Below are 24,749 nucleotides of genomic sequence, written 5' to 3' on the forward strand. Positions count from 1 at the left end.
CATACACTCATACATGCTTTTGTGGTTTCTAAGTTAGACTATTGCAATTTTAAGTTAGACTGTTGGTAGAACTGCAATTCTAGTTAGGCTATTGGTATATTGCAATTCTAAGTTAGACTGTTGGTAGAACTGCAATTCTAGTTAGGCTATTGGTATATTGCAATTCTAAGTTAGGCTATTGGTATATTGCAATTCTAACTTAGACTGCTGGTATAACTGCTGTTCAATTAAAATATTTACAGATGCTCCAAAATATAGCTTTACATTTCCTTTTCCATGCCAATCACCATGACAAGTTAACCCTATTACTTTTACGGATCCACTGGCTCCCTTAACAATATCATCCATTATTTAAGATTTTGGTTCTGACGCATAAGTCTTTACATAATGGCCAACATCTGTTATCGCTTACACTTCTTCATGTCAGTTGAGGTCTCTAGATGCTAGCTGTTTTGTCCTCCCTGCCCTGCGCCTTGTCCCTTGCCCATTACGAGTCTACTAGGAAATCAGCATTTTACTTTCTCTTGCCAAAAATCTGGAATGACCTTCCCTTATATATTTATTCAGAAATTAATTTCACCAAGTTCAAATCTCTACTAAAAAGTTTTTTCTTTCAAAAAACTTTCAGTCTGGTCCCCCTACATGATACTTCTTACCGTTCAGGTGACAGCCTGGGGGAAGATCAGGAAGTCCCTGATATGACGGCATTTTAGTTTGATTTTTTACTTATTAGTTTTTTAGTTCTATGGTGTGAATTGAGTGACTTTCCTATAATTGAATGGAGTTCCTTTCTTACTAAATGTTTTGTACTTTGTTAACCGCTTTGGTCCATGTGTTGGTAATAGCCTTATATCAAATCAACTTAAACATAAATATGCATCTAAAAAAAATGTGCACATAATAAGCACATCCAAAAATTTGTGGGGGGCGAGGTTCAATTGTACTATGATGCTGTGCACAAATATGGTTTATTTATCAAGGTTAAAAACTTCTGAAGAGGTACTGTACTTCTTTTGTGTTCTAGCAATTCATGAGATCAGCATATGGGAAATACATTCCCAGATCCTCAAAATGTTTACCATGCCAGCCTTAAGTATAGCCACAGCAGACACTTCTTTGTGTGTAGGGCCATGGGCATCATCAATTTACCAGCCCCCTCTAGTCTCTTACCTTGTCCACCCCTACCTCTGCTGAGTTTGGAATGCTTTTATGTGCCAAGAGGACAACCATGGAGATCTTGTTTGTTCCCCCAACACCCCCTTCAAAAAAAAAAAAAAAAGAAATCGGATGCAGCCAGACTCTTCAACTTGCTTGTACTCTTTAGGTATGCCCCAGAACAGGATATAGGATGGTTAGGAATTGGCACACAGGCACCAAAAATAAACTGCAAGGGCATAGGCCTTGGCAGCAGTTATACATGCCAGTTAAACAGATGATAATGCAATAAACCCCAAATATCTTTTGTACTGCTTCCTCCCCCCCATCCCCACACAATTTTTTTATTTTAACCATTTACAGCAGTATCTCTCAAACTTTTTAGCTCCGGCATACTAAATCAGTGTTTTTCAACTGCCGGTCCATAGAAATTGCCTGCATTTTGCAGGGCCGGCACATGCATCTGGCCCAAGACAGCCGCTGGTCCACGGTGCAATCGATGCAGCGTAATCGGGCCGACTCCTTCTTCCTCACTGCTGCAGTGCACAAAGCCGCAGGCAGCAGCTCCTACGCACGTTCTGCGCCTGAACCGGAAGCCTCTCTGATGTCGCAGTGGGAAAGTTTCCGGATGAGGCGCAGGACGTACAAGGAGTCACTGCCTGCAGCTTTGTGCACTTTGTCAATGAGAAAGAGGGAGCCGGCCCGAAGATAACGCCAGGAGCAGCATAAAACGGCAGGCCAGAAAGTAGGGCACAGCATGGAGGGAGGGAGACAACAAAGATAGGGGGAATGATTTTATTTTTAAATTTAGTGATTGAATTTTGTCAATTTTGAGAATTTACATCTGCTGTATTTTACACTGTTCAGGAAGAAATGCATTTGTTTCTTTTCCGCTGAGGTTCTACTGCATGCAGAGTCTTGCATCTTAGGATTTGTTTGTATATATTAGTACTTTTAGGGCTCCTTTTACAAAGGAGCGCTAGCATTTTTAGCGCATGCTATAGTGCAGGCTACATGAAAAACTACCACCTGCTCAAGAGGAGGCAGTAGCGACTAGTACATGTGGCAATTTAGCGTGCGCTATTCCGCACGTTAAGGCCCTAGCGCACCTTTGTAAAAGGAGCCCTTAGTTTTTGATCCCTTATGTGCTTAGGGGTTATCTGTGTTCTGGTAGAAATGAATATTGAGAAGCATACAGTGTGCTTTGTGTAGTTAAATTTTGTGGTTAACCATTATGTGTTGCTAATGAGATTATTGTGTGTGTGAACATAAGAACATAAGCAATGCCTCTGCTGGGTCAGACCAGAGGTCCATCGTGCCCAGCAGTCCGCACACGCGGTGGCCCAACAGGTCCAGGACCTGTGCAGTAATCCTCTATCTATACCCTTCTATCCCCTTTTCCAGCAGGAAATTGTCCAATCCTTTCTTAAACCCCTGTACTGTACTCTGCCCTATTACGCCCTCTGGAAGCGCATTCCAGGTCTCCACCACTCGTTGGGTAAAGAAGAACTTCCTAGCATTCGTTTTAAATCTGTCCCCTTTCAACTTTTCCAAGTGTCCTCTTGTTCTTTTATTTTTCGAAAGTTTGAAGAATCTGTCCTTCTCTACTCTCTCTATGCCCTTCATGATCTTATAAGTCTCTATCATAGCCCCTCTAAGTCTCCTCTTCTCCAGGGAAAAGAGACCCAGTTTCTCCAATCTCTCAGCGTATGAGAGGTTTTCCATCCCTTTTATCAAGCGTGTCGCTCTCCTCTGAACCCTCTCGAGTAACGCCATATCCTTCCTAAGGTACGGAGACCAATATTGGACGCAGTATTCCAGATGCGGGCGCACCATCGCCCGATACAATGGCAGGATAACTTCTTTTGTCCTTGTTGTAATACCCTTCTTGATTATGCCTAGCATTCTATTTGCTTTCTTAGCGGCTGTTGCGCACTGTGCCGTCGGCTTCATTGTCATGTCCACCATTACCCCCAAGTCCCTTTCTTGGTTACTCATTCAATAATATCCCTCCCATCGTATAGTTGTACCTCGGGTTTCTGTTTCCAACATGCAATACTTTACATTTCTCAACGTTGAACTTCATCTGCCAACTCGCCGCCCATTCCCTCAATTTGTTCAAGTCCCTTTGCAATTCTTCGCATTCCTCTTTAGTCCCAGCTCCACTAAATAGTTTTGTATCGTCCGCAAATTTTATTATCTCACACTTCGTGCCTGTTTCTAGATCATTTATGAATATATTAAATAGCAGCGGCCCGAGCACTGAGCCCTGCGGAACACCACTCGTGACCCTCATCCAGTCCGAGTAGTGGCCCTTCACCCCTACCCTCTGTTTCCTACCCGCCAACCAGTTTCTGATCCATCTATGTACGTCTCCGTCCACTCCATGGTTCTTCAGTTTCCGGAGTAGACGTTCGTGAGGCACCTTGTCAAAGGCTTTTTGGAAATCAAGGTATATGATGTCTATGGGGTCTCCTCTGTCCATCCGTTTGTTAATTCCTTCGAAGAAGTGCAATAAGTTCGTTAGGCACGATCTCCCCCTGCAGAAACTATGTTGGGTTGTTTTCAAAAGTTCGTTTCTTTCCAGATGTTCATCGATGTGTTCTTTAATCAGTGCTTCCGCCAGTTTCCCCGGAACCGAGGTCAAACTCACTGGTCTGTAGTTTCCCGGGTCACCTCTTGATCCCTTTTTAAAGATGGGCGTGACATTGGCTATCTTCCAATCCTCCGGGATCATGCCTGTTTTCAAGGATAGGTTGCAAATTTGCTGCAGTAGTTTCGCTATCTCCTCCTTTAATTCCTTCAGAACCCTGGGATGGATTCCGTCCGGACCCGGGGATTTGTCAGTTTTAAGTTTTTCTATCTGCCTGTGTACATCATCAAGGCTCACTTCCATGGATGTTAATTTTTCTGCTTGATTTCCATTGAAGATTTGTTCAGGTTCCGGTATGTTGGTTGTGTCTTCGTTTGTAAATACAGACGAGAAGAACATGTTGAGTCTTTCTGCGACTTCTTTCTCCTCCTTCACCGCTCCCTTCCTGTCTCCTTCATCCAGCGGTCCCACCTCCTCCCTAGCTGGCTGTTTCCCTTTAACATATCTGAAGAACGGTTTGAAATTTCGTGCCTCCCTGGCTAGCCTCTCTTCATACTCTCTTTTGGCTTTTCGAACCACACGGTGACATTCTTTTTGATACTTCCTGTGCTCCTTCTGGTTCCCTTCAGTTTTGTCCTTTTTCCATTTCCTGAATGAATTTTTCTTATTGCCTATCGCTTCCTTCACTATTTTAGTCATCCATACTGGGTCTTTTGTTCGACCCTTTTTGCACCCCTTTCTGAATCTGGGGATGTGCAGATTTTGTGCCTCGCTCACCGTGTCTTTGAAAAAAGACCAGGCATGTTCTACTGTTTGCCATTTTTTGTAAGTGTTCCTAAGTTTCTTCCTTACCATTTCCCTCATTGCTTCATAGTTTCCTTTCCTGAAGTTGAAAGATGTCGCTATGGTTCTCTTTCCGTTTGGTATGCCTACTTCAACCTTGAACTTGATCATATTATGATCACTGTTTCCCAACGGTCCTACTACTTCCACTTCCTTTGCAGGTCCCCTTAGTCCATTTAGGATTAAATCCAGAGTGGCATTTCCTGTTGTCGGTTCTCTAACAAGCTGCTCCATGAAGCAATCTTGTATAGCCTCCAGGAATTCTGTCTCCCTAGCGCATCTTGAGCTTCCAAGACTCCAGTCTATCCCAGGATAGTTGAAGTCTCCCATAACAACTGTGTAACCGCTTTTGCATTCTCGCTTCATCTCGGCATCCATTTCTTTATCGCTAACTCCGGTTTGCCCAGGTGTACGATAGTATAGGCCCATCTTTATTTCATGCCCTTTCCTACCCGGTATTTTAACCCATAGCGATTCCAGTTTGTTGATCATCTCCGCTGTGTCCATTCTTGTCGATTGTATGCTTTCTTTTACGTATAGGGCTATTCCTCCTCCTTTCTGACCTGACCTATCCCGGCGATAGAGCTTGTACCCCGGCAGTGCTGTATCCCATTTGTTTTCCTCATTCCACCACGTTTCAGAGATTCCAATGATGTCTATGTCCTCTGCATTGGCCATGGCTTCTAGTTCCCCCATTTTGTTTCTTAAACTCCTTGCATTAGTATATATGCAGTTTAGATCCTGGCATTTTGTCGTCTTCATTTCTTTTCCCTGTGCTTCGGTCTTTGGTGTCTTCTCTTTTGCTACAATCTTTCTAACCTCCTCTTCTGGGTTAGTTGACTCCTGTAATTTGTCTCTTGTTTCTTCCCTGCCTTTTTTCCCCTCAGTATCTTCACGGGATACCTTCTTCCGAATCATCGACGCTAGGTCGACTGTCGGCTTTCCCCTTTCTCTTAGTTTAAAGCCTGTTCTATTCCTCTCTTGATGTTGTTTGCTAGAAGTCTTGTTCCCGCTGTGCTCAGGTGCAGTCCATCTCTCCTGTAGAGCTTGCTCTTGCCCCAGAACGTTGTCCAGTTTCTCACGAAGAGGAATCCTTCTTCCTCACACCATCTCCTCATCCACGCATTTATTGATTGTAGTTCTTCCTGCCTTTTCACATCTGCCCTCGGTACCGGTAGGATCTCTGAGAATACTATCTTCTGGGCCCTCATCTTCAGCTTCCTTCCCAGAATCTTGAACTGTTCTATCAGCGTGCCTCTTCTGTAGACTCTCCTGCTGACATCATTCGTCCCAATGTGGATCATTACTGCGGTCTCTTCCGTCTCCGCTCCATCCAGGATCATCCCAATTTTGTCCACGATGTCCTTGGTTCTCGCTCCTGGGAGGCAGGTCACCAGTCGATCCTCTCTCCCTCCTGCTATGTGGCTGTCCACATGCCTCAGTATCGAGTCTCCCACCAGGATCGTTGACTTTCCCTTCTTCAATTTTCGTTTCGGTCTCAGGTCAATGTCCTCAGCGTGCTTCACTCTCTCTTCTTCTGGGCATCGACTAGCCAATTCTTCCCCCTCGTGCGGTATTCTTCTGTGGGTGTCTTCTATGAGGTCACCTGCTTCTTGCTCCCCCTTCCAAGTTGGTGTTGGTGTAACTTCATCTCTCCTCTGGAGTTCGTTCTCTTCCACCCTCCTCCTGTATGCTTCCTCAATGAATTCCTCGAGTTCCCTGACTTCCTTCTCGATGTGTCTCTCACTCTTGAAGTCTTCAAATACCCTGGTAGAGTCCTCTGTGGTGTACATTCCTTCTAGCTCCTGTATCTTGTCCTCAAGTTGCTTGACTTCTTTCCTCAAGCTTTTCAGCTCCTGACACCGACTGCATACGTATGACTGTCTCCCCGAGGGGAGGTAGTCATACATATGACAGTCCGTGCAGAACACTGGAAAGCTCATCTTCTGGTTACCTTCTGCTTCCATTGGGGTTACTACTTTAAGAAAACAGTTAAGTTTACGTGTTCCTTCTGTGCCTGCTGCCTTTGCACAACCTTGCCTAACTTTTGCTTGTGTGTGGTTGTTCCTTCTATATCTGCTTTTTGCCTTGATGCCTTCTTGTGTGTGCTGTCCTTTCTCTTCCTTACCTTACTGCTGCTTGAATGTGTTCGTCCCTTCTGCTCCTGCTTATTCTTACCTTCTGTGCTTGCCGCTTCTTTACCTTTCAGTCCTTCCCTGTGCTCTTGGGTGTAGTGACTTGGCCCTTCGCAAAGGCGCTCGTCTTCGCCGCGCGCCGTTGGCTCCGCCCCTTTTATGAGGGAGTTCGGTTTCTGACTCTCCGACGCGGTGGGGGTGGGCGGAGCTAACTCTCGCCCTGCCCCTAGCCTCCTGCTCTTCTCTGTCTCCCTCCTCTGCTTTAAAACAGCTTTAAAACTGCTTTTCTCCCTTTCTCCTGCTGACTCTCTTGCTTTCCTCTTTGCTTCTGCTGCTCCTCTTGCCTGATGCTATTGCACCATGTTCGCCCTTGGCTCCGCCCCCTTTTATGAGGGAGTTCGGTTTCTGACTCTCCGACGCGGTGGGGGTGGGCGGAGCTAACTCTCGCCCTGCCCCTAGCCTCCTGCTCTTCTCTGTCTCCCTCCTCTGCTTTAAAACAGCTTTAAAACTGCTTTTCTCCCTTTCTCCTGCTGACTCTCTTGCTTTCCTCTTTACTTCTGCTGCTCCTCTTGCCTGATGCTATTGCACCGCGTTCGCCCTTGGCTCCGCCCCCTTTTATGAGGGAGTTCGGTTTCTGACTCTGACGCGGTGGGGGTGGGCGGAGCTAACTCTCGCCCTGCCCCTAGCCTCCTGCTCTTCTCTGTCTCCCTCCTCTGCTTTAAAACAGCTTTAAAAACTGCTTTTCTCCCTTTCTCCTGCTGACTCTCTTGCTTTCCTCTTTGCTTCTGCTGCTCCTCTTGCCCCTGTGTGTGTGTGTGTGTGAGTGTATATATGAAAAATGAATGGAAAAAATGGTGTTACAGTTAGTACTATTATGGGGGTGGGGTCTGGGGTGGAGATAGGCGGGGTCTGACCTACGATTTAGGCCAGTGTTCTTCAATTGCCGATCTACGGACCGGTGCTGGTCCACAAAATAGTTATTTTATTTATTTTAAGCTATATTAGTTCTACGTTAATACCCTTCAAGTATTTGAACGTCTGAATCATATCTCCCCTGTCTTTCCTTTCCTCTAGGGTATACATATTCAGGGCTTCCAGTCTCTCCTCATACGTCTTCTGGCGCAAGCCTCCTATCATTTTCGTCACCCTCCTCTGGACCGCCTCAAGTCTTCTTACGTCCTTCGCCAGATACGGTCTCCAAAATTGAACACCATACTCCAAGTGGGGCCTTACCAATGACCTGTACAGGGGCATCAACACCTTCTTCCTCCTACTGACTACACCTCTCTTTATACAGCCCAGCATCCTTCTGGCAGCAGCCACTGCCTTATCACACTGCTTTTTCACCTTTAGATCTTCGGACACTATCACCCCAAGGTCCCTCTCCCCGTCTGTGCATATCAGCTTCTCTCCCAGCATATACGGTTCCTTCCTATTATTAATCCCTAAATGCATTACTCTGCATTTCTTTGCATTGAATTTTAGTTGTCAGGCATTAGACCATTCCTCTAACTTTTGCAGATCCTTTTTCATATTTTCCACTCCCTCTTCGGTGTCTACTCTGTTACAAATCTTGGTATCATCTGCAAAATGGCACACTTTTCCTTCTAACCCTTCAGCAATGTCACTCACAAACATATTGAACAGGATTTGCCCCAGCACCGATCCCTGAGGGACTCCACTACTCACCTTTCCTTCCTTCAAGCGACTTCCATTAACCACCACCCTCTGGCGTCTGTCCGACAGCCAGTTTCTGACCCAGTTCACCACTTTGGGTCCTAACTTCAGCCCTTCAAGTTTGTTCAACAGCCTCCTATGAGGAACTGTATCAGAGGCTTTGCTGAAATCCAAGTAAATTACATCTAGCATATGTCCTCGATCCAGCTCCCTGGTCACTCAATCAAAAAATTCAATCAGGTTCGTTTGGCACAATTTACCTTTTGTAAAGCCATGTTGCCTCGGATCCTGTAACCCATTAGATTCAAGGAAGTACACTATCCTTTCTTTCAGCAAAACTTCCATTATTTTTCCAACAACTGAAGTGAGGCTCACCGGCCTGTAGTTTTCTGCTTCATCCCTGTGAACACTTTTATGAATAGGGACCACATCCGCTCTCCTCCAATCCCCAGGAATCACTCCCGTCTCCAGAGATTTGTTGAACAAGTCTTTAATAGGACTCGCCAGAACCTCTCTGAGCTCCCTTAGTATCCTGGGATGGATCCCGTCTGGTCCCATCGATTTGTCCACCTTCAGTTTTTCAAGTTGCTCATAAACACCCTCCTCCGTGAGCGGCGCAGAATCTACTCCATTTTCTCGTGTAATTTTGCTAGACAATCTCGGTCCTTCTCCAGGATTTTCTTCTGTGAATACAGAATAAAAGTATTTGTTTAGCACATTCGCTTTCTCCACATCATTTTCTACATATTGGTTCCCAGCATCTTTTAGCCTAGCAATTCCATTTTTCATCTTCCTCCTTTCACTAATATATCTGAAAAAATTTTTGTCTCCCTTTTTTACATTTTTAGCCATTTGTTCTTCCGCCTGTGCTTTCGCCAGACGTATCTCTCTCTTGGCTTCTTTCAGTTTCACCCTGTAGTCCTTTCTGCTCTCCTCTTCTTGGTTTTTTTTATATTTCACGAACGCCAACTCTTTCACCTTTATTTTCTCAGCCACTAGGTTGAAGAACCATATCTGCTTCCTTTTTCTCTTGTTTTTATTGATTTTCTTCACATAAAGGTCCGTAGCCATTTTTATCGCTCCTTTCAGCTTAGACCACTGTCTTTCCACTTCTCTTATGTCCTCCCATCCTAACAGCTCTTTCTTCAGGTACTCTCCCATAGCATTAAAGTCCGTACGTTTGAAATCTAGGACTTTAAGTATCGTGCGGCCGCTCTCCACTTTAGCCGTTATATCAAACCAAACCGTTTGATGATCGCTACTACCCAGGTGAGCACCCACTCGAACATTAGAGATACTCTCTCCATTTGTGAGGACCAGATCCAATATCGCTTTTTCCCTTGTGGGTTCCGTTACCATTTGTCTGAGCAGAGCCTCTTGAAAGGCATCCACAATCTCCCTACTTCTTTCCGATTCTGCAGACGGAACATTCCAGTCCGCATCCGGCAGGTTGAAATCTCCCAACAACAGAACCTCCTCTTTCCTTCCAAACTTTTAGATATCCACAATCAGATCCTTATCAATTTGCTGCGATTGAGTCAGAGGTCTGTAGACTACACCCACATAGATAGACGTTCCATCTTCTCTTTTCAGAGCGATCCATATCGCTTCTTCCTCTTCCATTTCGGTCGCTTGGATATTGATCTTTATATAGAGAGCTACTCCTCCACCTTTATGACCATCTCTGTCCTTCCTAGAAAGATTATATCCCGGTATGTTTGCATCCCATCCATGTGATTCACTGAACCATGTCTCTGTGATAGCGACAATATCTAGATCTGCCTCTAACATCAGGGCTTGCAGATCATGAACTTTGTTGCTTAGACTGCGAGCATTTGTGGTCATCGCTTTCCAGCTATTTTTCAGCGGTAATCTCCTTTTTCGTATAGATTTTTGTTTCGTTTCACTTTCTGTTGCAATACTAAGAAATGAGTTGCTGATATTGCTTATGTTGCAGTCTTTATTACTATCACATCTTTTCTTTTGCCGGGGGTGGTCTCTATAATTGTCCTTCGTACATACACCACCCCCACCTTCTAGTTTAAATGCTTAGAAAAATATTGTCTAAATTTCTCTGCAAGGTTTCTTTTTCCTGCTGTAGTAATATGTAGCCCATCAGTGCAATATAGCTTCTTGTCCTTCCATGTATTTTCCCATCCTTCTATGTACCTGAAGCCTTCTTGATGACACCAGGCTTTGAGCCATCTATTAAAGTCCTCTGTGTTTTTCACTCTTTGCTCTCCCTTTCCATATGCAGGCAGTATTTCAGAAAAAGCTAAAGTCTTTACAAAAGATTTCAAGCCCTCACCAAGCTCCCGAAAAGCTTTCTGTGCTGCAAGTGTGGAGTTGTTGGCCAGGTCATTTGTTCCCAGATGGATAATAACATCAGTGTTAAAATCCTTAGTTTCTTCCTTAATTATAGTCAGTATTTGCCTGGAACTCCTGGTAGCTGAGGATCCTGGAAGACATTTCACTATTTTGGTCTCCTCGCCTTGTGTTCTAAGGTTAATGCCTCTGATGATGGAATCCCCCAACAGTAATAGTTTTCTGTTTTTGGCCTTTTTATTTGTGCTTAGGGTGTGCTTGCTCTCTTGAGTTACCTTCATTGGTTCCAGTCCCACCTCCCTTCTGTTTTCTTGAGTATCGCAGTGCACTAGTGGAGCGAAGGAATTCTGTAGAGGTAATATTTGTGAAGGTGGATGTTTTTTAAGCTATATTAGTTTTTTAAGCTATGTATGGGTAATTGTAACAAATAATGTTGCTTGTCTGGATGGTTGTATCCTTATGCACACAGAAGCTCATAACATTGAAGACTCTTGTATACTTATGAAGGGAATTTTTTTTTTAATAAAGCAAAATTTTGAATCTCTTTGGGGCATACCACTGTGCCCTGGAACACAGTTTGAGACAGGGTACAATTTTAGTTAAGTTTTGACCCTCATCCTTATTAATCAAACTTGTTTTAAGTGAAAATACATTTTATTTAAACAGTGGGTTCATTCTGAAAACAAAACTGCAAATTTGTCAGGATAAATACTCTTGATCAGCTTGTGTCCCACTGTGTTTTCCTTGCAACATCTGATCCTAAAGCAGGTGCGGTGATGTCCAAGTCATTGTGTGCCACATTGATAAGAATCTCTACTTGATGTCTCAGTGCAATATTGTGCAGCACACTATCACAATGTCTGACACTTTCTGAACGCTATACTGCAAGGATCCTCCCGAGAGATACACATTTTTAATAAACACCTGAGATGTACTTTTAACACACACATAACATATATTGTGTTCAATGCTAACATCACCTTCAAACCTGCCGGTAATTTTGGAGTTCTTAAGGTTGGCGCTTCATTTTGTGCATTGCCTAGAATGCTCATTTTAATGTTAATGAGCTCACTGTAATACTTTTCCATAGTATGCTCAGAGGCACAGAATAGACCGCGCAGAGCCATTTTTGCATCAGAAGCTGAAATGCTTGTACGCTAAATCGGTTAGAACTGGTTTAGCATCACATGTTACAGGCACGGTAAGTTTTGAGCATCGTGGCCTGAGTTGGGCGTCAACCTTGGCACTACAGAGTTAATTGTTAAGCCGTGTGCACTGTCAATGCTTGAGGACAATACCTGGCCTTGCTGCCTCTTTTACATCCCTGTTCTCCCACCCTCCCTCTCTATCTCTATTTGTGTTTCCTTCTATTGTTTTATGTAGAAATATAAAACTGTCATGATTCCTGGAAAATCCAATTACTTTTTTAGTCTGTTTAATGTTAGCAGAAACAAATAGGAAACACAATCAGAATATGGTTCATAGAATTGTTTCAATCCCTTTGTATGCAAATGTGCATGTGTTTGTGTGTGTGGGGGGGGGGGTTGGTGGGGGGAACTACCAAACCCTCACCTTGGTTTACTGAAAACCTAATAGTTGAAAAACAATCTTGCTGAAGATTTGAGAGGCAATGGCAAAATAGCAGCCTACCAGAACACAAAATAGCCTGGAGAGTTGCAATCAATAAATACAAATTCAATATCACTGAAGCCACTATGCTTGCAAAATTGAAAACAAAAAATTTGCACCATGATTATACTCCCTAAAGTAGGTTTGACATTAATTCCCAGCCAAATACCCATATACTAGCTGACTTCTTAAACAAGATCAAAAATGTACAAACTAAGGTTGATAAGACAACGTCACTATAACACCAGAATACACGCTACACCCAACAGACACCTATATGGCTGACCGAATTTGGAATACCTTCAAGTCTAACACCATCTGACAAAGCCTCCCAGCTAAAAAAAACTATCCACTTGCAGCAGCATCCATGACATATGCCCTACTCGTTTATTAGCAGACACCCCAGATCACATATCCTGGCTGACCAGACTCCTAAATAGCCTACTACAATATGGACAACTACCACCTCAAATGGGTCATATTGGCCTCACTCCTATTCCCAAGACCCAAAACACAGATCTCTTAAATCCTTCAAATTACAGACCCATCTCTGGCAACCCTATACTTACTGAACTTCTAGAAGTGCATGTCTGCAAACAACTCTCAACTTATATTGAAAAATTATCCTGCCTCCATCCCTCACAGTTCAAGTTTTATTCACAACATAGCACATAACTTCTACATAACATAACAGCAGATTTCTAGACCGTATAGCCATTAGTTCAGTGCGGTTAACAAAAGATTATACTATGAGAAAATATAGTATTAGTGAGATACAAAGAAATTTAACTAGTCCAAAATTTGGAGAAAAGAAAAGTCTTCAAAAGTTTTCTATAGTGCTTTCCAAGATATAGATCTCATCAATAATGGATAGAAGTCTTTAAAGTGAAAGCAGCCTGATAAGCAAGACAATGCCCATGATGTCTCTTACTCTAACAACCTTAATCACCAAAATCAAACAAATCTTAAGCATGGAACACCAGGCAGTTCTACTCCAATTTGATATCTCAGCCACTTTTGACTCAGTCAATCACCACCTACTTCTAAACAAACTAAATGAAATAGGCATTAAAGGACACTGTTCTAAACTGGTTCAAAGATTACCAACAGAATATGAAATACCTTATCAGGAAAGATGGAACATTTTCCAGAAGCTGGAAAGCATTCTGTAGCATCCCTCAAGGATTGCCACTTTCCCCAATACTATACAATCTCTTCATGATAAATTAATTTTGATAATGAATGCTTTCTATCTTATGCAGATGACATCCTCCTGCTCATCCTGATCAAACACAACTCACATGATCTCTCTCAAAAAATACCCAATGAAAGAAACAAAATACATACCTGGGCTACAAACAATAAACTCAAACTAAACACAACAAAACCCAAAGTCCTATGGTTTCATAACACCTCACAAACAGTCCCTACAACTGTTACATAAGAAAGTCTTACTGGGTCAGACCAATGGTCCATCAAGCCCAGTAACCCGTTTTCACGGTGGCCAATCCAGGTCACTAGTACCTGGCCAAAACCCAAAGAGTAGCAACATTTCATGCTACCGATCCAGGGCAAGCAGAGGCTTCCCCCATGTCTTAATAACAGATTATGGACTTTTCCTTCAGGAATTTGTCACTACCCTCTGCCATTCAGTCTCTTCTGTCACTACCCTCAAGAACCTCTAAATATAGACAAAACCTCTAAGGTCCTTGAAGCTCCTTCTTATGAACCCCAAATCTCCAACCTATGGAAAAAAAACTTCTTTAGCATGAGACAACCAAGACTAATCAGATCCTTCTTCCATGATCATCACTTTACCATACTGACACAGATGCTTGTGTTATCCCAACTAGACTACTGTAACTCTCTCTATGCTGGCATTAACTCTACAACTACACAACTACAACTGACACAAAGTTCAGCAATAAGACTAGTATTCAGACTGAAAAAATATGATTCCATTTCTTCTTAAGAGCATAAGAATTGCTGCTGCTGGGTCAGACCAGTGGTCCATCATGCCCAGCAGTCCGTTCACACGGTGGCCCTCTGGTCAAAGGCCAGTGCCCTAACTGAGACTAGCCCTATCAGCATATGTCAGGGATGTCCAACCTGCAGCCCGAGGGCCGCATGCGGCCCCATGAAATATTTTGAGCGGCCTTAGTCGAGGGCAATGCAGTGTTTTCCTCTGCTACCCCGGGGTGTTTAAGAACATAAGTAGTCGCCTCCGCCGGGGCAGACCAGAGGTCCATCCCGCCCAGCGGTCCGCTCACGCGGCGGCCCATCAGGCATATTGCCTGAGCAGCGGTCCCTGACTAATTTTATACCTACCTCTACACTTATCTCTAAACCTTCCACTGCTCTTATCTGTACCCCTCAATCCCTTTGTCCTCCAGGAACCTATCCAGGTCTTCCTTGAAACCCTGTACTGTGCTATTTTCTATCACGGCCTCCGGCAGGGTGTTCCATGTGTCCACCACCCTCTGTGTGAAAAAGAATTTCCTTGCGTTTGTTCTAAACCTGTCCCCCTTCAATTTCATCGAGTGACCCCTTGTTCTTGTGGTTTCTTTCAAATTGAAAAATCTGTCCTTGTCAACCTTTTCGATGCCCCTCAGGATCTTGAAGATCTCTATCATATCTCCTCTGAGTCTCCGCTTTTCCAGGGAGAACAGCCCCAGCTTCTTCAGTCTGTCAGTGTATGTAAGGTTTTCCATACCCTTAATCAGTTTAGTTGCTCTTCTCTGGACTCCCTCAAGCATTGCCATCTTGCCAGCGTTTACCATCTTGCCAGCTCCCTCCTTTGTCTTGCTGCAGCGTTTGCGCATTTATGCGGCCCCAGAAACATTTTTTTCAGCCAATGCAGCCCAGGGAAGCTAAAAGGTTGGACACCCCTGGCGTACGTCCTTGTTCAGCAGTAGACTGCACTGGCTACCTATTAACGCTCGCATCGCCTACAAACTATCATGTATAATGTTCCACATCCTATGTGCAAACTCCGCAGAGCCACTTATAAACCTTTCTGTCCTGGTCAACTCCTGGTCAATATCAGCCACAAAACTTAAAACATTTCAATTGATCCTTCCCGTTCCCAAAGGTATAAAAAACAAGCGCATATTTAACTCGCTACTCACCTACCTCAACTCTAAGACCTAGAACAATCTTCCAATAATTATAAAGACAGAACCTAACTACCCCAGATTTTGAAAGAAACTGAAGACTTTCCTTTTTGAGAACATATACTCCATCGATACTTAACAAGTATGCTTTTCCACAGTAACCTACATTGCATTCCGCCCTTTCAGAAACCACAAGTGATCCTTCCCCAAACTCTACATAACATAATCACACCAATCTACTTGTATCTAATTCAGCTGTATTGTACTTCAAACTGCTGTGCTGTAATTCTAATGACAGCTCAGTTTTTCCTGATTACTACATCTCCAATCTCTGATAATTTGGGTCCTGGGTTGGCCACTGTTGGAAACAGGATACTGGGCTTCATGGACCTTCGGTCTATCCCAGTATGGCAATTCTTATGTACTTCATAATACACTACCCCTCTATATTTGTGGGGGTTAGGGGCAAAGCTGGCCCACGAATAAGAAAAATTTGCAAATAACTTTAGAGACAACTCGGACCCCCCCCCCCCCTCCCTCCTGGACCCCTCCATTTCTCTGGAATTCTTGGTCCAATTTGGCCCATTTTCAAACTCGATGTTTTTTTGTTTTTTTACTGGGTTTTCCCAGATGCCAAATTTCATCTCATTTAGTTAAATTTTCTGAAAATGATTTTTGTCCATTGGTTCCTTTTTTATTGGATTTTAGAATTACCTTTCTATATCTGAGTTCAAAGAGAGTTATAATTCAGGTATTGTAGTTAATTCTTTCCCTAAATAATCTAAATTGCACATGAAGCAATGGAAAGGATGTGACTCTTCCAAGATAAGGAGCATGGGTGGCAGAAGCATGGGATTTGAGCCCTTGCTTCCCTTATTATCAAATTGTTGCTTTAATTAAGCTGCTCCTCTCTTGTCTAGACAGAATTTGAGAGAATTCCAAACATTGCACCATTAGTATAAACTGATATCTACAGTGGTCTGCAGGCCTGCTATCAGTACTGTTGTGGACAAGAACCCTGGATTCTGCTACACACACATCCAGGTGCCTATAATTTAGTCTCCTGGTCCATAAAAAGCAGTAAATAAGCATATTGTTCATCTAGAGAGTCTTACATCAATGCACGGAAGTAGAACAGTGAGCCGAATTATTAATACCAAGAATTTTAGCAACATAATGAAATTTATTTAAAATGTATAATCAGTAATGCAAGCAAATAAATCTCTGTAAGGCTGGACCTCATGTAAATGCTTAATCTGTTGCAATATTCATTTTGTCTATCTAGAAAATATAGGAGATTTCAGTACTAGCAATAGCCACAAGTTACTATAAAATATAAGAAGTTGCAATATCTTCTGTGGCCACAATATGTCAGTGTCTTCATAATCATAGAATCGTTTCAGTGCAGTGGCAAGGGTCACTTCTAGTGCAAAAGACATGAGTCTTGTACCAGTGCATTATTAACTTCTACTCATGAGTTTGTGTAGAAGGTGTCAGCTGCAATTTTTGACGCCACCTCCCTTATCTCTGCACTGTGCTCTGCTCCTCAGTTTCTCTTTCTACACACAAGCTGAAGGTGTCTTTCTGATCTAATCTGCTCAATTTGTTATTTTTGGGCTTTTTGGTCTCATTTTTATAATAATAATAATAATTTATTGTTTATATACCGCCAAAGCCAAAGTAGTTTGAGGCGGTTTGCAATAAAGAAGAGCTGGACATTCAGTGAAAAAACAATGAATTCTTTGAGTACATGAATATTTGTACAGAGTAAGGTTACATTGTAGGGGCGGGTTTACAATAAGAAGTAGCTCAAGGCGGTTTACAATAAGAAGGGTTGGTCATACAGCGTGGGGTAAGCAGTGAAGACTTTAGGCATCCTTGGTCACAAATCGGTTGAACAGGTTGGTTTTAACTAGTTTTCTGAAGTTGAGGTAGGATGAGGAGTGCTTAATGATGCTGCTTAGCCAGTCGTTCTGCAGACTTGCTTGGAAGGCAACCGTTCTGTCAAGGAATCTTTTGTATAGGTTTCTCAGTGCTATAGAGGTCCTCAGGTTCCCTGGGGCAGCTCTGCTTGGGTGAAGACACAGACTCTCTCTTTTAGATGTCTTTAGTTGGGAGAGCAACTTTTTTTTCAGGTCACCTACCTTGCCAGCCTACACTAACACTTATGGTGGCTTGGAGACTGTTCCCTTGGTAGCAAAGCTCGCTTCTGGTCATTACCGAAGCTGGAGCACAGGCTGTCTGGCATCCATGTTGGTCCCAAGGACTTTATCAGTTGCCGGCTGCATTCTCCCCCATTGAAGACATGTGAGAAGCTGTGGGAGTCTGGGGTCTCAAGCTGTAACATATTCTAACTGGCAGCCTGAAGAAACACACATCTGGAACTATTTTTACAGGTTTGTCTGAGGCAGTGGTCTTCACCATCTTCCAGTTGCTGTTTAAGCTGAAGCAGGCATAGCACCAGCTGCACTGTGAGTACTGCCTATTGTAGTCTGTAGGAGACATCGGGGGGGGGGGTCTTAAATTACATTTTGGGGAGTTTCTGGGGCTTGAGTATGTGTCCCCTACCTCCAAACACTCATGGCCAACATTTTGTGAACTTTTATTTAGCTCTCCCAGACCATTTTTTGGCACAAAAATGCTTCTGTGGCTGCCATCTTGGATTTTTCAATCTGAATTAAAAGCCTCCATCTGCCTCAAATACAACTCAAATGATTAAAATCATTAGAGATGGACTCCTGATCTATGCTTTTTGGATGGCTGAGGAATGCCCTTGTTCCAAGTGCCGGGGGGGGGGGGGGAATGGGAGCTTGGAGCTTAGCCTCCTCTAGTCCCTCTAAGGCGATGGAGTCATGGAGCCTGTTTGGGGGGAAAAAATTCTCCCTGGAGACCTCAGACAGTGACTCAGCATCTTTGGCAAAGCAAAGATGCCTCTAAGCCCACGAGGAGACAAGGAGAGTCCCTGCAGGTATCCATAGGGCATCCTGTTCAGGGATTTACCCCAGATTTTGTCAGGCTTATGTTTAAAGTGTATATGGGCTATCGAGGCCCTTTTGTGCCATCTGGAGTCACTTTGGTTGTGGTGCATGGGGGTTTTCCCTCACAGAGCATGGTTTTCCCCAACAGTTCCTCTTCAGGAACTGGATGTCCAGTCAGAGAAGGACTGAGATGAATGGGGGTCAGAATCCATGTTTTTACTCCCTCAAACTGATTCTTCAGTTTTGGAGGAATCAGGGTCTGAGGCAGGGGCCACTAATCAGGAGTTTGTGATGGCCCTAGACCAGGGGAGAACCCAACCACAGTTGCTTTTAAGCCGGCAGCTTTGCTGAATGTTATCACAGAATCCTTGCGGGTTTTGAAGCTAGAACCTCCACAGACCTCCACTGCTCAGTGCTTTGTCATGAGTAGCTCTAAGCCTCAAACCACTTTTTTTTCCTTTTTCACCCAGACACTATAGTTAATGGAGAATTAGGAGACTTCAGAAGGTCCCTTGCAGGTTGCCATGACTGGCAAAGTTCTATCTGATGCCTCCTGATTTTCAAGAGCTGTTTGTCCCGCCTAAAGTGAATTAAATTGGTAGCACAAGTTACCAAACATACTTCTCTACCTAGTAATTTTAAAGGATGTGCAAGGCCAGAAGGTGAATTTGGTCCTCAAAAGACTATTTGAAGCCTTGGCTCTGGAGCTGAAGGTGACAGCAGTGGCTTCCTCTGTTGTACACATGCCTGCTGTACTATCCTGTGTCAGACTCCGACAGCAGAGGAGGACACATGCTTCCAGTTACTAATTTCAGGGGTTGATTATGTAATGGATGCTTTCTATGATGTGTCCTGAGCAAAATGTCTACTTATTTATTTCTACCTTTAAAATGCTCTGGATCAGGCAATGGGCGTGAGATTCTGATTCCAAGGCTACTTTGAGTAGGCTACCTTTCAAGGGCTGCATGCTCTAATAATGGACTGGATGCTCTTATGGCCAGTGTGGCAGATCATTGCCCTAACTCTGTGTTAGACAGTAGACCACAAGTCCCTGGGAGGATGGGTCATGGTGCTTTTCATGATTCTCAGTGATTTCGGCAATACTCACTGGGGTCCTGTTCAGAGATTATTTCAGGGATCTTGACGGAGGTTTCAAGGCTCCAAGTGAGCTCAACCATCAGATTCATGCACCGCAAAAGCCTCCAAGAAGTCACAATGCTACCAGGCCAATAGCCAAACTCCAGCGGATAGGACGTAGGTTGTTGGCTTAGTGGAAGGCCTGGGTGAGAATTTGCTCAGACCATTGGGTGCTGGACATCATTCAAGAGGACTACAATTTGGAATTTCATCATCTGCTGGATTTATTTGTTGTCTCCCTGGCCAGATGACCAGAGTAAGCGAACAGGGTCCAAGCAATGTTGAAATGGCTCCTGGATATTCAAATCATAGAACCCGTTCCAGCTGAGGAATCGGGCTTGGGCAGATTACTTAAATACTTTATCGTGCCCAAGAAATAATCAGCCGACTGGAGGCTAATCCTGGATCTGAAGTCAGTCAATGCAGCACTGAAAGTGCCCCAGTTCTGGATGAAGACCATTCAGTCATTGCTTCAGTGTGTGTGTGTGGGGGGGGGGGGGGGGATTTCTAGCCTCACTGGATCTGATGGAGGCTTACTTAACATATTCCAATATTTCTGGAACACGGAAGTTCCTGAGAGTCCATATATTGGAGAGATATTTCCAATTCTTGGCACTCCCAGTGGGAGTGGGAGGCAGTGGGCCTCGCACCTTTACCAAGGTGATGATCATTGCAGCAGCTCATTTACATAAGGCATGGATCCAGGTGCATCCATACATGGATGATTGGTTGCTCTGAGCCCCTTCAAAAGCCAACTGTGACAAAGCAGTGACACAAGTTATCCAATTTATTTAAAAAATTGATCACCTGCTTAAAACCTAAGCAAGTTCCATAAAACCATACATAAAATCAAATATCAAAACCTAAGTCATCAGATTCTAAAAAAGGGAAAGAATACAACTGATTTACTATTGGGTTAGATCATCAATTTTTGAAAAAGCCATCTGGAGTCGGCACAATCCCTAGAGTACTTGGAGATCCACTTCGAAATGGCAGAAGGCCATGTCTTTCTTTCAGAGCCATGCAAACTGAATCTACGATATCTTGAGTCCTGCTAAATCAGTCCAGGGCTTAGCCGGGAAGACAATGGAGTTCTGGAAGTTATTCATTTTCTTTTTATACAAAACTTTCTGTAATGCTCATGGCTTCCCGGTTCCGGTCCTTGAGATTTACTGGCAGGCCAGTTTTTCAGGATATCCACAATGAATATGCATGAGAGAGATTTGCCTGCACTGCCTTCTTAGTATGCATATCTCATGTATGAGAGAGATTTGCCTGCACTGCCTTCTTGGTATGCATATAACTCATGCATGTTCATTGTGGGTATCCTGAGGACCTGGCCTGCTAGTGGATCTCGAGGACCAGAATTGGACAGCCCTGTTCTGGAGTGTACATACAGGTTGAAAAGGTGACGACGAAAGCTAGAAGGATGCTAGGGTGCATAGGGAGAGGTATGGCCAGTAGGAAAAAGGAGGTATTCATAGTGAGACCTCATTTAGAATATTGTGTACAATTCTGGAGGCCGCACCTTCAAAAAGATATAAAAAGGATGGAGTCAGTCCAGAGAAAGACTACTAAAATGGTGCATGGTCTTTGTCATAAGGCGTATAGTGACAGACTTAAAGATCTCATTCTGTATACTTTGGAGGAAAGGTGGGAGAGGAGAGATATGATTGAGATGTTTAAATACCTATGTGATGTAAATGCACATGAGTTGAGTCTTTTTTATTTGAAGGTAAGCTCTGGAATGAGAGGGCATAAATGAAGTTAAGAGGTAATAGGCTCCAGAGTAATCTAAGGAAATACTTTTTTTTTACAGAAAGGGTGGTAGATGCGTGGACAGTCTCTTGGAAGAGGTGGTAGAGACAGAGACTGTTTCTGAATTCAAGAAAGCCTGGGATAGGCACATGGGATCTCTTAGAGAGAGGAAGAGAATGGTTGCTGTGAATGGGCAGACTGGATGAGCCATTTGGCCTTTATCTGCCATCATGTCTCTGTTAGCAGCCAATAAAAAAGTCACTCGCTTCTTCAGCCAAAGATTCAAGCCCAGAAGCGCTGACATGGATGTTCTAGTATAACCTTATTATACAGGTAATTTGAAGAATAGCAACCCACCTAGGGTTAGTAATCCTGGTTGCCCCAGATTGGCCGTGTTGGCTGTGGTACATGGATCTGGTCCTTCTACAGAGGGACCAATGTTTCAAACAGCCACTTCATTCAACTCTTCTCTCACAGGGTCCAGTGGCCCTGGGGGATCTGGAACATTTGGGGCTTACAGCATAGCTCGAGCACGCAGCCTAAGTGTGCAAGAGCTACTCTGAGGTGGTCATGGTTACTCTCCTAAGATCTAAGGAACCAGCAACAGTTGTGGCCTATACTAAGGCTTAGAAGACTTTCAGCGCTGGTGTACTAAGCAGAACATAGAGCTTTTCACTCTCTACTGTTGCTGATGGATCTTACCAGTAAGATAGATTTTCTGTGGCTATTGCCTCAGCGAGAAGGGTCGGAGCTGCAGGCTCTGTTGTGCAGAGAGCCTTTCCTCAGGTTTGCAGAGGAGGAATTTTGTTATGCATGGTACTTTCCTTTTTGCCAAAAGTGGTCTCGGCCTTCCATGTAAATCAGGAAATCCGGTTGTCTGCATTCAATGCCATGGGTTTGAAGAAAAAAGATAGTCTTGGCATTGCTGGATGTTAGAAGAGTTCTTTGTTACCTCGAGGTCATCTGCCCCACCCTAGATTCAGGGGAGTGCTTTGTACATCGCACTGGTTCAAGAGTCATATGCCTTTTGTACTAGAAGGGAAGATTAGGTTCTTACCTTGATAATCTTCTTTCTAGTAGAAAGGCATATTGAGTTTTGAAGGCCCACCCTGTCAGATTTCAATTTTGTCTGCTTGACTGTCTCAGACATGTATGTGTTTTCTAGATGCTTGACCTACTCCTGTCCAGTTTTTCCCTTTCCTTCTTTCCTTTCCTATTGAATTGTAGTTTTTTTATTTTCTAATATTATGTACATCACCTTGGTCTAAGCGAAGAGCGGATTATGTTAATCAGGTTTTCTATTCTGCCTTTACCTATTCAGTGCGAGGTCAGATTGCATTACGAGAGGTTAGGTCACTCTAGCCCTTCAATATCTCTCCTCACTTATTTCCCCCTATGCTCCCTCTTGTTAACTACATTCGTCGGGTAAGTTCCTCTTATCTGTACCCTTCTCCTCCATTGCCAACTCGACTCCATCCCTTCATTTTTGCCACACTGTATTCCTGGAACAGGTTGCCAGAGTCATTGCATCACGTTTCTAGCAGTAATCAAATCCAAACTAAAAGCCCACTTTTTTGAAACTGCTTTCAACTCTTAACTCACTCACCGTCAGTTATGTTTACCCATTCTTCTGCTAGAAATACCCCAACCCTGAGATGTCCTGTTTGTCCAAATTAGATTGTAAACTCTTCTGAGCAGGGACCATCTATTGAATGTTAAATGTACAGCACTGTGTACATTTTATAGCGCTATAGAAATAAGTAGTAGTATGTAAATCAGGTTTTCTATTCCTCCTTTCAGTTCAAGGTCAGTTTACATTACGAGAGGTTGTGTCAGTTACCCAGGAAGTTACAAGGTTTTGACATGGATATTCAATATAGTTGCTAATATAGGTAGATCAGCATGGTTATTAATAGTTAGGTCTTAGTTACAAATACGTAGCTACAAGTTCAAGTAGGTCATTGTTAACTCATCGTTATGTACTAGGAGTTGTAGAAATGGGCTTTTACAATATCTATTTCAGTTACTTCAGGGTTAGCTCCCTGTCTTAGTACAGAAATGCTTTTAAAAGTTTTCTGAACCTAAGTTAGTGGTTGCAAGATCATAGTGTAAGTGGTAGTTGGTTCTTATTAAACATTAGTGATGAATACCCAGAAGGTCTCCACAGTGTCCTCGAGAGGGGAGGTTTGTCAGTAGCACTCTATTGTGTATAAGAAAATGTTTTGATAAATGGGAGCCTGCGGGAACAGCATAAGTGTTAGTGCTAGTTGCACTCAGATTGTTAAGTTCTACCTTGTTTTTATGTTCCTGTTGGCTTTGTTTATCTTTAATGGTAGTTGATTAGAGCAGAACAGATTTGACTTCGTCGAGGAGGTCACTGTGCCCCTTCTATTTCTTTTTCCTGTTGTAGTGTCTGTCAATTGCTTTGGTACGGACTGAGGAGCAGAGCACAGTGCAGAGATAGAAAAATATAGATAATGCCTTCTACACAAACTCGCAAATAGAGGTGAATAACCCATTGGTTCAAGATTCATATGCCTTTCTACTCGCTCTTGAAAGAAGATTGTTGAGGTAAGAACCTAATCTTCCCTTTTTTCAACCTGGCCAATGGCTTATGGAATCTGTCAGGGTTCTCCATTGTCACTAATGTATTTAATATACAGTATATTTAAGTCCTCTAAGTCAGGTTTTGTAGTTTTTAGATGAATGTAATTTTTTTTGCTTATGATTTTGTTACATGTATCAATGTTTTATTCTGATTTTCTGTCTCTCACAGAGAAAAGAGTGGAACGTGTGTACACTAATGCCAGGAAACAGCTGCTGATCTCTACAGTGCCAGCTATTTTAATTCTCCATCTGAAAAGATTCCACCAGGTACAGCAGAGCACTTTCCTTGATGAAAAGAAGACTTTGTGAGTTCTGATGTATTTAAATGAGTGCCTGTAAATCTGAAAAGAAACTTAAATCCACACACACAGCAAAATCTAGCTGCCTAACTGTGGATTAGAGAATGACACGGTGACGGTTTACCCGCGGCCACCGCATTTAAGCCGCGGGTCACCGCCGAAAACGGGGAAGAAAACTAGCAGTCGCTGCGGTGACGGGGACAAGGCCATTCACCGACCGCGGAAACGGTGAACAGGTTTGTCCCCGCGGGCCAATGTACCCCCTTCTAGGAACCGCTATTTACCTGTGTTTCACCGTGCTCCTCATTTGTCAGATCAACCCTTCCTGCCAATCGCAGCAGAAGGGTACCCAACCCCTCCTGCCGGTCCTCCCAATGGCCTCCCCTAAGATCGCCGGCAGGAGGGTACCCAACCCCTCCTGCTGGACCCCCCCCCAACGAACCCTCCCACCCCGGAACCCCCTTAGTCTTACTTTCCAAGTTGGACCGGACAGCTCCTCG

General features: G+C 43.5%; 1 protein-coding gene across 15 annotated transcripts in view; it reads left to right on the top strand.

Moving 5' to 3' along the window:
- USP45 (ubiquitin specific peptidase 45) overlaps positions 1–24,749 on the top strand; it is a 314,718-nt gene that overhangs the window by 254,682 nt on the left and 35,287 nt on the right. For 13 of the 15 annotated variants that reach the window (XR_004538800.1, XM_033938032.1, XM_033938029.1 and 10 more), the window contains one exon: positions 24,120–24,217. Coding sequence is in view for 12 of the 15 variants with exons in the window: in XM_033938032.1 (XP_033793923.1) it covers positions 24,120–24,217 (98 nt within the window). In the remaining 3 variants the exon portion in view is untranslated. Of the gene's footprint in view, positions 1–24,119; positions 24,256–24,749 lie in introns of all 15 variants that reach the window. The other 2 variants (XR_004538801.1, XR_004538799.1) reach the window with 1 other exon arrangement.

This window comes from Geotrypetes seraphini, chromosome 3 (genome assembly GCF_902459505.1).
Source record: "Geotrypetes seraphini chromosome 3, aGeoSer1.1, whole genome shotgun sequence".
NCBI classification, from domain to species: domain Eukaryota; kingdom Metazoa; phylum Chordata; class Amphibia; order Gymnophiona; family Dermophiidae; genus Geotrypetes; species Geotrypetes seraphini.